This window comes from Lepidochelys olivacea (assembly GCF_965140295.1).
Source record: "Lepidochelys olivacea isolate rLepOli2 genome assembly, chromosome: 14".
NCBI classification, from domain to species: Eukaryota; Metazoa; Chordata; order Testudines; family Cheloniidae; genus Lepidochelys; species Lepidochelys olivacea.
The window spans coordinates 26201221-26215125 of record NC_140424.1 but is presented as its reverse complement, the minus strand read 5'-3'; the positions used below and the strand labels follow the sequence as shown (position 1 = coordinate 26215125).

Genomic DNA, 13905 nt, shown 5'->3' with positions numbered 1-13905 from the left:
GAATTATAACATTCAAAAACCAGACGGAGAACACTTCAATCTTTCTGGTCACTCGATTACAGACCTAAAAGTTGCAATTCTTCAACAAAAAAACTTCAAAAAACAGACTCCAACGAGAGACTGCTGAATTGGAATTAATTTGCAAACTGGACACCATTACATTAGGCTTGAATAAATACTGGGAGTGGATGTGTCATTACACAAAGTAAAACTATTTCCCCATGTTTATTTTCCCTCCTTATTGTTCCTCACATGTTCTTGTCAACTGCTGGAAATGGCCCACCTTGATTATCACTACAAAAGGTTTTTTTTCTCTCCTGCTGGTAATAGCTCGCCTTACCTGATAACTCCTGTTACAGTGTGTATGGTAACACCCATTGTTTCATGTTCTCTGTATATATAAAATCTCCCCACTGTATTTTCCACTGCATGCATCTGATGAAGTAGCTCACGAAAGGTTATGCTCAAATAAATTTTTTAGTCTCTAAGGTGCCCAGATCAGAGCCTCAGACAGGGGCACAGCGGTGGGAGCGGAGCCCTGGGTGTGGGGCCATCAGCTGGGGATAGAAGTGGAGCTGGGTAGCGCTCCCTCACTGTCCCGCATGGGGGCTGGCATGCCCCATTTAGGGGACCTCTGTTTTAGAGTGTGTGCTGGCTGTCTGACACTCTCCTCCTGCACCTGAACTGTAAAAAGTAGAACTTTTGGATGGATCTAGGGGGAGTTGACATAATTCTGGTATGAATCCAGATTTTACCAGAGGAAGGATCAAGGTAAAGATGAGTTCTAGAACTGTACAGCGCTGGAGAGTTGAACTCCAAACAAGGAACTCAAAGGGAATGCTAACATTTAGATTTTGAATCAAACTTCTGGCTTTTGGATGGAAGCTACCTTAGTTAAGGCGACAGAAAACTGGAGTTGGATGTAGGACAGAGGTGGTAGTTTTCCAGGAGACTGTCTAGTGGGGTTCTGCAGGGATTGTTTCTAGACTCAATGTGACTACCAACCCTTGCTGATGGCCACTCTGAAAATTTTTTCAAGCTTGAGCTTCGCTGCCTGGGCTGGAGTCCGGCGGCTGAAGCCTGAAGTCCGCTGAGCGCACACACTGGCCCCATGTGTCTGCAGAGGTGTTGCTTGGAGCCCCCAGGAGGCTGCGTGGTGTAGGGTGTTTGATCCCCTGCTGGCAGTGCCAGCAAACACCAAGGCAGCCATGAGCAACAGCTGGATGCTGCAGGAGGGGCCGCTGCTTTACCCTCCCCACGCCATTTCTGCCCAGGAGGCTGTTGTGGCCGCAGAAAAATCCCCTGGTGGCCGCATTTTAGAATCGCTAATCTAAACTTAGGGCTGTCCAATATTTTTATCAATGATCGGGAAGCGGATTGGTAAATAATAATGAATACAAGGCCGTCATATAGCACGAGAGGGATCATTCATTAATTCCAAGGCCAGAAGAGATCACTGTGATCATCCAGTCTGACCTTATGCATAACACAGGCAATAGAATTTTATAAGCTGTGCTTTGATAGAGCCAAATGAATGGTTATACATCTAGGGACAAATAATATAGGCCATACTTACAGAATGGGGCACTATGTCATGGAAAGCAGGACCCTGGATAGGATTTCAAGATCACAGAAGACAAATAACTCCATGTGAGCTGCCCGTGTTATGCTGTGGCAAAAAGTGCTTGAATGTATAAACAGGGGAACAGTAAGTTAGAGTAGAGAGGTGATTTTACATCTGTATCCTGTATTGTGAGGCGGATTCTGGAATACTGTGTGTATTTCTAGTGTTCACATTTTTAGGAGGATGTTGAAAAATTGGAGAGAATACAGAAAAGGGCCACAAAATAATTGAGGGGTGGAGAAAATGCCTTACAGTGATAAATTTAAAAAGCTCTATCTGTTTATCTTATCAAAATTATCAAGAGGTAACTTGATCACTGTGCAGAAGTATCTTCACAGGAAGAAAATACTGGATATTAAAGGCCTCTTTAATCTATCAGAAACAGGCATAACAAGAACAAGTAAAGTAGCTGGAAGTTAAAGCCAGACAAATTTGAATTAGAAATAAATCACACATTTTTACGTTAAGGATGATTAGCTGTTGGAACAACTCAAGGGAAGCGATGGATTCTCCATCTCTTGATGTCCTCAAATCTAGACAGGATGACTTTGAGAAAGTTCTGCTTTAGACAAACAAGTTACTGAGTTCAACAGAGGGGTAAGTAGGTGAAATTCTATGGCCTATGTTATTCTGACGGTCAAATCATGGCTTGAAAAATCTATGAAATCAGTAATTTGTGAGGGAAACATGACCATAATGTATGGTATTGTGCAGATCAAAGGCTTGCCACTGCTAATATACCTACCTTGTTTGCCATTAGGAGCCACTACTGTCAGCACATCTACTTCAGCGGTAACTGCTGCTGATGTACCCACCCTGCTTTCAGCCACTAACTCATGATTTTATTTCCTTTGTAGAAGATGCCTCAAATTCACTTTTTCTCCTTTGTAGACCAGTATTTTGTGCTGAGCAGGCTTTATGGATGCTGGCTGTGTCTTCTACTATGCTCATGCATATAAACTCAAAGCCAGGTCTCCACTCTCAGAAGGCAGCAAATTACAACAAACACTATGTGTGTCTCTCACTGTGGGCAAAAGGATTGGATGGTGAAAGAGCTGTTCAGGTCACTGTCTCAACAAACTTGGACAGATCCAGAAAAATATCCCATAGGTGGAAAGTTCTGCACTCTCTTTTATGGATTTTATAACAGTTGTGTTCACAGCAGTTCCCTCATTGCAATGCAATGCAAGCTGCTGAGTAACATAGTAAAAACACTAGCAGAATGAATAAAAACTCTTTTTAAAAAGTAGTATTAACTTTAATATAAGAAAAATGGGGTGGAGTTTTCACAAGTTTAAAGGGGGAACTGGTGTTACAGGTTTTAGCTGGAATAGCCAGTAATACTAAAAAAGAGATGTTCTTCTCTCGCTTATGTGAAATGGGTGTGTGATGGGTTCAGTCACAGAGACCCCCTTGGGACTGTCACCTGACGTGCTGGAATTACTTCTGAGCCTGTTTTCCCTGCCAGCTTGGGACTCCAGAACCCTGTCTTGTTGAGCCAGACATGCTACTCCGCTGCAACACAGACCCAGGGTCTGAACCATGTCCCTAAAGCTGCAGACTTTAACCAAAACTGCTCAGCAGGTTTCCTATCTCCAGCACCCAGACACCCAGCTCCCAATTGGATCCAAGCCCCAAATAAATCCATTTTACTCTGTATAAAGCTTATACAGGGTAAACTCATAAATTGTCTGCCGTCTATAACACTGATAGAGATGCACTACTGTTTGCTCCCCCAGGAAGTGATTGTATTAAGTATAAAAAGTAGGATTTAAGTGGTTTCAAGTAATAACAGACAACAAAGTAAGTTACCAAGCAAAATAAAACAAAACACGCAAGTCTAAGCCTAATACATTTAAGAAACTGAATACAGGTAATTCTCACCCTCAGAGATGTTCCAATAAGCTTCTTTCACAAACTAGACTCCTTCTTTGTCTCTCTCTGCGTTCCCACCCATCCTAAATAGAAAAGCACCAGGTTTAAGATTGATTCCAGTACCAGGTGACATGGTCACGTGTCCTATGAGACCCCAAGCCTCCATTCTTCCTGGGCTGACTCACAGGAACACAGGAAGGCTTACAAGTAAAGAGAGCCATGTATAACCAATTGTTCTAGTTAATGGGAGCCATCAAGATCCTAAATCACCGTTAATGGCCCACAATTTGCATAATTACAATAGGACCTCAGAGTAGTACTTCATATTTATAGTTTTAGATACAAGAATGATACATTCATACAAATAGGATGAACACACTCAGTAGATTACAAGCTTTGTAATGATACCTTACAAGAGACCTTTTGCATAAAGCATATTCCAGTTAGATTATTCTCACATTTATAAACACATTTCCATAAAATGTATGGAATGCAACGTCACAGGGTGCAAAGGCAAAAAATGGCCCTATGTATCCATCCATCTACACTGGCCCTATTGCCTATCATGCCACACTGGCAGGATATTTTTTCTCTTATTTAGATGATGTGATCACAGCTGTATGTCACTTTGAGATGATGTGCAATGATGATGCTACCAGCCAGGCCCAGTTGGCCATTCTGAATGTGGATTTTGAAGAAGTGGGCCAAGATTTTCAGTAGTGACTGTCCCACAGTCCAGAATGGCTCATAACTGAGAGTGGCTATCTCAGGGCAGAAAACAAGGGCAGATACCCCAAACTGGTGGTGTGTGCTATAATTAGATTTTACCAAGCCAGTAACAAATGTGAACTCTTGGAACACTATACCTGTCTTACCATGGAGTCACAGACAGTCTCCTCAGACTATTCTATCTTGCTACCCAAACAAACTGAAGGTTGTGATAAACAATTATTTAAACCAAAAATCACACCATATCAGGTTGCTCCCAGTCCCAGATGACCAGTCACTTACCCTAGATCATTTGGTACTCCAGATCTTACACCAAAGACAATGCTGGCAGCCAGTTCTATGGTAAACTAAAGATTTATTAGCTGAGAAAAAAGAATGAGAGTTATTGAGAGGATAAAGCAAGTAAAATATATGTACTGCTGAGTCACAGTCTATAATTACAAATACTAGCAGAGATGTAGTAATCTGCCAGTTTCCTAAAAGTCTCTCAGGGCTACCCACAATAACTCTGGGGATCTCCGTCGTCTTGTTCAAAAGTTATTCTGCCCTGTTGGATCTCCGTCGTCTTGTTCAAAAGTTATTCTGCCCTCTTAGAATTCAAATAGTCCAGAGATGAAGGATCTTTCTTTGAATCCATATTTATAGTCTCGTCACACAGAAGCAAACTGATAGCGTCTCTAAGCATGTGTGCTTTTCCTTTGATGATGATGATCAGTGAGGAATGCAATTAGCTTTTTGACCTCTGACCATCACACATAATGGCTGCTTGCTTTGAAATTAGCATTTTCTGTTAAAGTTCTTAAGTCCTTCATTAGCATTTCACAAGATTTCTGTGATGGGTTATTTAGTTACATGGATACACACAGTGTAAATGTTTGCTATTATAAAAGGAACAGATAAGTGAAAACAATACAAGTAACATTCCACTAGTTTTCATGAAGTTTAAATATCTGAATACACACTCATACATTTAACACTTTGATCTATACTAACACACAAGTAAAGTGTCCTGGGGTTCTGACCTAATATGGCACCTGATTTGCCAGTGTCACAGTGACTAATGACTTTGGCGGCCTTGCTTTTTTGGGTGCCCCAAAAGGGGCCTTATTTTCAGCGGATGAGTGCTTAGCACTGTCTTCAAAATATCAGCCTCATTTTAAGGTTTTGGGCACTCAGAATCACTGGTCACTTTTCATAATGTTGGTACTGGCATGTAAATAACACTCTCATTTAAGTTCAGAGGTTTGTGCTGTTTCCTGTGTTAAACCAAAAGCCAGGTATTTTTGTGATAAGTATTGTCTGGCCTTAAACTCTCTCATACCTAATTAAATCTTATATGTGTGTGGGTGCTGGTATTAGCACATACTTCTCACCCCATTAGCACCTTCCGCCAACCAGAGGAGCTGAATCAGTGGCACCAGAGAATAAAGATGATGACAGACAGACTTACAGACAAAGGAGATATGGGAGGAGGCAAGTTCAGAGTGAAGGACTATATCAGAATTGCAACCTTTGGAGGCCTGCGTCATGAAGGGAAGAGAAGCCAATAATTAGGGTGGAGCAGTAGTGACTTCATAGTTAAAATAAAAATTCTGCCGTAACCATATCACTGTAAACTGTTTTTTCTGATAATTATTACAAGACCATACATGTACCTAGTGCTTCCCTTTTGCTGTCATTGACATATCTAAGTAGAAGTGAAGGTGGCACCAGGAAAATTGAAAGTTGTAAATTTAAACAAATGGAGTTATTAACTAACATTCTTAACATAATGCTTATCAGAAACCCTCTCTTTTAAGTTCAAAGGAAGATATGATGAAAGGAAATGATACTTAGGCAGAAAGGGAAGGTAAGAGGTGAACGTAATCCTGGATCATACAAGGCTTAAACAGTCCAGTCAAAAGTAAACATGTAACATATCTTAAGAAAAAGGATGGTCTTTAAGGAATGTCTGAAAAGTGGCCATAAACAAAACATATACATTAAAATTGTCAAAGTATTTGAATTTTCCATATTGGCTTGTTGCAAGTCAGGTTCATGCATACAGAATAATACCACTTAACACTTTTGAATGAGGTGTCTCACTCTTTTTGGAGCCCTTTAGCAACAAATCTGTAATATTTTGGTATTTTGCAGCTCTGATCTTTTGCCTCCTCCATGTACTGATTACTACACTAACAATAGCAAATTCTGTGTTTTATACAGTTTCAAAAGTGACACTTTTCACCACAGAAACTAATATGACCCCATGATTCAGGCAAATGGGTCGGTGGGTTTCCCAACAATAGTTATTATGACAGAAGGTTTCAGGTACTCTGGTCCATGACACCGGTTTCAGCATTCCTCTGACTCAGAGTTAATTGAAGATGATGTACCAACCAAACCAGTTTCCCAACATGTTGTAAACATGGTTGTTCTTGCAAAGGTAAGGGATCAGAAAATGACAATTAGGAGAATAGAAAAATAAGGAGGGTTATGTGAAAATGATCTTCAGCAAAGCTTGAAGCTCTGATCCAGCTCAGTCTCTGTGTTGAAGAACAGCATATGTGACACAGAAACAAAGCTGTTCCTGTAGACTCTATATTTTTGATGTGCAGAACTGTTTTTTTGAAGAAAAGGGTAAAAAAAAAATCTTTCCTCAAAAATAATATGCAAAATCAAATTAACTTTTATCCTATATTTACACACTGCATAGCTCAGTGTCTTAATGTAACAGTGATGTCTCCAAAATATCGCAAAAGTCACAACTAATTTACATCCACATACAGTCTTATCCACAGCTGCATAAGTATGCCTGCTCTTTTAGGTTTCTACAAAAAAATTAAAGTGGAATTAAAGTTGACAACATCAATCTGACATGTTTAGGAGCGACTGTATAACGTGAAGAGGAGGGTACATGCCTTTTTGAGTGTGGGTTGCAATTCATTTCTTGAAACACCTTAAGGGACAAGACTTTCCTCTTCCTTCTTGCAAGAAAGTGACAGAGAAGAGGACTTACATATGAAAATGGCATCAATCTAAGGTGGAAATCTGCTGGTTTACAAAATCTATCTCTGATCTACATACTTACACCAATTTTGTGAAATTTTCGTTTGATTTTTAAAAAGCCTTTAAAAAGTGAGGTAAAATCTAGGTTCTGTCAAAGTGAATGGCAAATCTCCAATTGACTTTGATGGGGTCAGGATTTAACTTTTGGAAATGTAATCCAGGTGAAAAACTTGGTAGGTTAGGAGATAAGGTTGGTTGACCAATAAAGACATAACTGAATTTTTAAATTTCCTATATTTGTTTGGAAAAAAATTAAAATACGAGCAATGAAAAATCAAGTTATTGTGAATGACGAACATAAGACATGCGGTACTGGTTTTTTACTCTCTGTATATAAAGAAACAAACAGCAAATTATTCAACAAGACACAAAAATTAATAAAAAATTGTATTAATGAGGCAGCCTTGCCACTGGCAAATTATATACCAATGCAAATGTTACAAATATATTTTGTAGCAAATTGCAAAGAAAATATTTTAATTATGATTACTATTACAATATATATTTTATGCTTCTTATCCTGTCACTGTATGAGTCAAATTACACAAAATCCCAACTCATACAACAGTATATATTTGACATAGTGTTCCTACATTGTTTTAAAAATTTTTACATATTGTTACTCATGGATTAAACAGTACATCAGCAGGGGCCTGGTTCTGCGATATCAAGAGGGGTTTTTTCATTGACTTCAAGCCCCAAAGTACAAACTGTAAATTGGAGTTAAAGCTGCCTCTTGTTAATTAATTTGTATGTCTTACAGAATAATTGCTATCCATTTCTTTATATACATAGTGTAGAAGAATGTTTAAGGTTGTTATGTGCTTGTAATACAACTGTTAATTTTTCATTTAATATCTTTTGGTTTTCAGTGATATCTTCATTGTTCAAGCAATCTTATCTTCCAGCCAATGAAGATTTTTGTCTGGACTAATAATAAATACAGACTAAGAAAATGTAAAGTTCTGGACAGATATTTATAGACATTGGAACTGATCCTCACAACACTTTCCTCGCCTATCACTTGGGGGATGTGGGAGTTAAGGTTGAAGGTAGAAAATAACATACAATAATAGAAGGCTGAGAACTGAACCGGACTGCGGCGGGTAGCGCCAGGCGGATCCACTGCCAGAGACAGAGAGGGTTGTTGTTAATATTCCTCTTGGTTTTACTTTGTTTCAGACTCTGACTTACTCAGATGAGAAGTGCATGCTAGAATTTTGAGTGAAAGCTTCTATCTATGACCTTTATACTTACCCCATGTAACAAACCCTGCTGATTTTGAACCGTGGAATTGATACCCCATATGTACAAGACTCTTATCCCAAGTAGGAAACCTAGTGATCTCCACATCTGAAATCCTCCCTCACAATTGACTTATGCATTGGTTGGTCTCTAGTATCAGCCTTCTCTTTTTGCTTGCACTTGGCACCAGAAGGACTCTTAAGAAGACCACCTGCATTGTCTTCAGTTGTCTTAATAAATCTTTATCTGCTGTATCCTGTAACCCCCTGTTTGTATTGTTGGTTTCCATGTGACCTATAGTAAGTGGAAATCCCTAGCATTGCTCAGGATATCCTTTGCTTTTCTTGTCAAATCCTTTGTCCTGGCACCTGGGAGGCAGCAGTAAGCCATTCTGTTCTCGTTCTGAGTCGTTCTAATCAAATTCACAGACAATCCAAAGCTAATGGGCAAAGCTAGTACTATGAAAAATAATTAAAGTTCTGTAGGCTCTTGGAAAGTTACTAAAATAGAACACACAGAATCAAGTTTAATTGGGATAAATGCAAGAAGAATCTGACACACAGAATCAAAGAATCCTGGAACTGGAAGGGACCTTGAGAGACCATCTAGTCCAATCCCCTGCACTCATGGCAGGACTAAGTATTATCTAGACCATCCCTGACAGGTGTTTGTCTAATATGCTCTTAAAAATCTCCAATGATGGAGACTCCACAATTTTCCTAGGTAATTTATTCCAGTGCTTAACCACTCTGACAGTTAAGTTTTTCCTAATGTCCAACCTAAACCTCCCTTGCTGCAATTTAAGCCAATTGCTTCTTCTCCTATCCTCAGAGATTAAGAACAACAATTTTTCTTCCTCCTCCTTGTAACAACCTTTTCATACCTGAAAACTGTTATCGTGTCCCCTCTCAGTCGTCTCTTTTCCAGACTAAACAAATCCAATTTTTTCAATCTTCCCTCATAGATCATGTTTTCTAGACCTTTACTCATTTTTGTTGCTCTTCTCCGGACTCTCTCCAGTTTCTCTACATCCTTTCTGAAATGTGGCGCCCACAACTGGACACAATACTCCAATTGAGGCCTAATCAGAGCAGAGTAGAGCAGAAGAATTACTTCTTGTGTCTTGCTTACAACACTCCTGCTAATACATCCCAGAATGATACTTGCATTTTTTGCAACAGCATTACACTGTTGACTCATATTTAGCTTGTGGTCCGCTATGATCCCCAGATCCCTTTCTGCAGTACTCCTTCCTAGGCAGTCATTTCCCATTTTGTACGTGTGCAACTGATTGTTCCTTCCTAAATGGAGTACTTTGTATTTGTCCTTATTGAATTTCATCCTATTTACTTCAGATCATTTCTCCAGTTTGTCCAGATCATTTTGAATTTTAATCCTATCCTCCAAAGCACTTGCAACCCCTCCCAGCTTGGTATTGTCCGCAAACTTTACAAGTGTACTATGTATGCCATTATCTAAATCATTGATGAAGGTATTGAACAGAACCGGACCCAGAACTGATCCCTGCGGGACCCCACTCCTTATGCCCTTCCAGCATGACTGTGAATCACTGATAACTAGTCTCTGGGAATGGTTTTCCAACCAGTTTTGCACCCACCTTATAGTAGCTCCACCTAAGTTGTATTTTCCTAGTTTGTTTATGAGAAGGTCATGCGAGACAGTATCAAAAGCTTTACTAAAGTAAAGATATACCACGTCTGCTGCTTCCCCCTGTCAAAGAAAGCTCTCAGGTTGGTTTGACATGATTTATTTTTGACAAATCCATGCGGACTGTTACTTATCACCTTATGTAAAATGGGAGGAAGTTTAGGTATCAAGATTCCAGGTTTCCAGTAAACACTTAAAGGATAATGTAAGAAAGAACTGCAGAGAAGAGGATACTGAGTGTGGTCGGAGTAAATACATTCATTTATGTCATCTATAATATGATAATGTCTTTACAAGGAGAAGTATTCTGTTTAGATGTATTGTTTATGCAGTTAGAAATGGAAAGATCCTATCATATAGTCCATTGCCTTTAAAGGGAAGTTGTAGGACTAGGGAAGGGATTGTTCTTCCTGTATAGCACTAAGGACATCTGGGATAATGCATGAAGTTTAGAGTTCCATGACATATAAAAATTGTTAAAGATAAAATTGATAGAAAATTGGACCTAGTTTAAGAGCTGAATTTATGCATCATTTACAGGAATTTATGCATCATGACTAAGGGGTGACATAATCACTGTCAGTAAATACCTGCCAAAAATTAACACAAAGTGGATCGGGCGGGACCTAATGTGCATAAATGAGCAGGGGGGAAAGTTTTAAAATGTATGATGATGTTTTTAGTAATACGTACATTGACTTTTAAACATCTCAGGTCCCCGGAGCTGCTACTGAGAATGGGGGCTACATTCTCTGTTATGTTTTAAAAGGGAGAACTTGTAGCTGTTTAGCCATAAAAAGTTTTATAACCATGAGGTCAGTTTGACAATGGAGTGACATCAAGTATGTCTATTTGGCAGGTTAAACTGCAGATAACACTGATGGAGATTCTGTGGAGACCTCAGTTCCCTCCTATAGTTATAGAGGGGGATAAGCCTGTGGCAATTGCCAGACTTGATCCCGTCCTCGAGAATGGCCAGTACCTGAAATCCCACAGTAGGCAGCTATGGTGTAGTCTGCCATCATGAAATGCTCATCCTAATCCCCAGTAGAGTTGATTTAAACCTTGAAGCAGGAGGGTTTATATCCCTTCCAAAATTTGTTAGCATTAACTATTATAACAACGAAATCCTTGTTATCTGTGTAAATGTTCAATCCTTCTTTGAATATTGCTAAATTCTAGGCCTTAATGACATGCTGTGGCAATGAGTTCCAATCTTATTATGCAGTATGTGTAAAAATATTTCCTTTGATCAGTTTTGACTTTCCCACCTTTCAAATTTCATTGAATGTCCCTTGTCCTTGCATTATGACACAGGGCAAACAGAAGTTCTCTATTTCAGTCTATAGACTGTCTTTAGCCCATCTATTATTTTATCTATTTTTATAATGTTCCTGCTTATTTCTCTTCTTTCTAAAGCAAGCAATCTCAGTCTTTTCAGTCTCTCTTCATATGTGAATTTTTCCAAGCACTTAATTTTTCTTGCCACTCTTCTGTGAACCTGCTCGAATTCTGCAATATCCTTTTTGGGATGAAATGACCCATATTGCACACACTATTTCAAATGAGGGGGAACCCTTATGGGATGGAGAACACTGCATTCTGGGAAGTTGACCCCATGCTCCCAGTCACCCCTGCATGACTTGTTTTTGTCCCGTCAGCATTTGCAAAAACTTCCCAAAACAGCCTGCTCTGGATGGTGGCTATTTGCACAGTATGATACTCACCCCTGGTGCACTGTTCTTGGTGAGGACGCGCACCAACGACACAAGGAGCAAAGTAGGCACACGCACAAAAGCTATGTAATACCTCCTGTGGCTCTATGCCGACATAAGTTAGGTCAGCAAAATTGTGTAGTGTTGGCATGGCCATAGTCAGAGAGAGTCCTTGGTCAGAGCTTAGGGCGTATCTACATTTAAAATGCTACAGCGGCACAGCTGCTTTGCTGCAGGTTTGCCGCTGTAGTACTTCAGTGTAGACACTACTTATGCTGATGGGAGGGCTTCTCCCATCAGTGTAGGTCAGTGGTTCTCAGCAAGGGGCCCGTGTACCCCTGGGGGTACGCAGATGTCTTCCAGGGGGTACATCAGCTCATCTAGCTATTTGCCTAATTTTACAACACGCCACGTAAAAAGTACTAGTGAAGTCAGTACAAACGAAAATTTCATACAGACAATGACATGTTTATACTGCTCTATATACTATACACTGAAATGTAAGTACAATATTTATATTCCAGTGGATTTATTTTATAATTATATGGTAAAAATTAGAAAGGAAGCAATTTTTCAGTAATAGTGTGCTGTGACACTTTTGTATTTTTATGTCTGATTTTGTAAGCAAGTAGTTTTTAAGTGAGGTGAAACTTGAGGGTACGCAAGAGAAATCAGACTCCTGAAAGGGGTGCAGTAGTCTGGAAAGGCTGAGAGTCACTGATGTAGGTAATCCACCTCCACCTCCCCAAGAGGCGGTAACTAGGTCTACACCAAGAATTAGATTGGTACAGCTATGTTTCTCAGGGGTGTGAACAAGCCAATGTAAGTTCTTAGGGTATACCAGGGTTAGAGTCTCAGGCCTTGTCTCTACACTCAAGTTTTGCAGTTTAATTATGCTGGCATAGTTAAACCCCGCTATTGCAGATGCAATTATATGAGTATTAAAGTACTTATATTGGAAGAGCTTATTCTGGTTTGAAACATAAATGCATTATGAGTGTAGATGCACTGCTGTGGATTAGTTTGCATTGAGTTAGGCTCTGTCAATTGAAGTTGATAATACAGACATACCTCATAATGCAGGATATTAGGTGGTGCCCTCTGAACTATGGTAAAGGAACTCTAGAAGTTGCATCAAGAAAGTTAGCGCCGTCCAAGCAATGCAGAAAATTACCACCTGCCTAGGACAGCTTCAATACAATACAGAGAGAGGTGGACCCAAATTTAGAGGCCTCATGCCTCCAGGAGAGGCACCTTGTATTCACTGCCTGACCTCTGTGAGGGACAACTACCTGAAGCTTCTGGAGCCACCCTTTCTCTCATGATGCTTCTTGCTCCCTTTTCAAAGCACACAGATGAGATTGCACTATGTCTTTGTTTTTTGTGACAGCAGAAGGTTTATTTGTTAAATGTTAACGTGTGAAAAAAGTATAAGGTAAAAGCCTAGGTGTGCTGTTTTGCCCTCTTTAGAAAGAAGCAATCCCCTCCCAAAGAAGATGTCAGTTTAAAAGTCTACATTGGGTTTTGTGTTTAAATCAGCATTCCTGACTTTCCTTATTAAGTCACTTATATCAAACCTCATATTATTTTGTCCCTAAGTCACCCTGTGTATTCACTGAGGACGGCTGCCTTATAAGAGGCTCCTCATCCCTTAATGAAAAATCATAAAGCTTCTAGAAATTTTTAAATGTTTATGCAATTAATGCCTTACACATTCTTTCTCAAGTACTGTATATAATAAAGTACACTCCAGCCAAGCCCCTTGAGAGAATTACAGACTGGGGTTTATGTGAGCTCAGTGTAAATTATTCTCTGCCTTAATTTACAGATGTCCACTTGGACACTTTTTCAGCAGAATCAAGTAAGTGTGAAAATGACTGTCTTTTATTAAGAGCAAAGATTTGGAAATGCGGTGTTATTAAATTACTGGAATCCAGTGCTGAGGAACCATTTATTCATTTTGCTACCTTGAATATGGACAAATTAAGAATATGAATGAAA

At 39.5% G+C, this 13905-nt stretch overlaps 1 protein-coding gene across 11 annotated transcripts in view; it reads left to right on the top strand.

The window, feature by feature from the left end:
* The window catches only part of MAP2K4 (mitogen-activated protein kinase kinase 4), a 172054-nt gene that overhangs the window by 65601 nt on the left and 92548 nt on the right, over positions 1-13905 (top strand). For 5 of the 11 annotated variants that reach the window (XM_084647523.1, XM_084647525.1, XM_084647521.1 and 2 more), the window contains one exon: positions 13733-13765. The exons of the other annotated variants lie outside the window; for them this stretch is intronic. In XM_084647523.1, coding sequence (XP_084503649.1) covers positions 13733-13765 — 33 coding nt within the window. The remainder of the gene's footprint in view (positions 1-13732; positions 13766-13905) is intronic. 11 annotated transcript variants of the gene reach the window in all.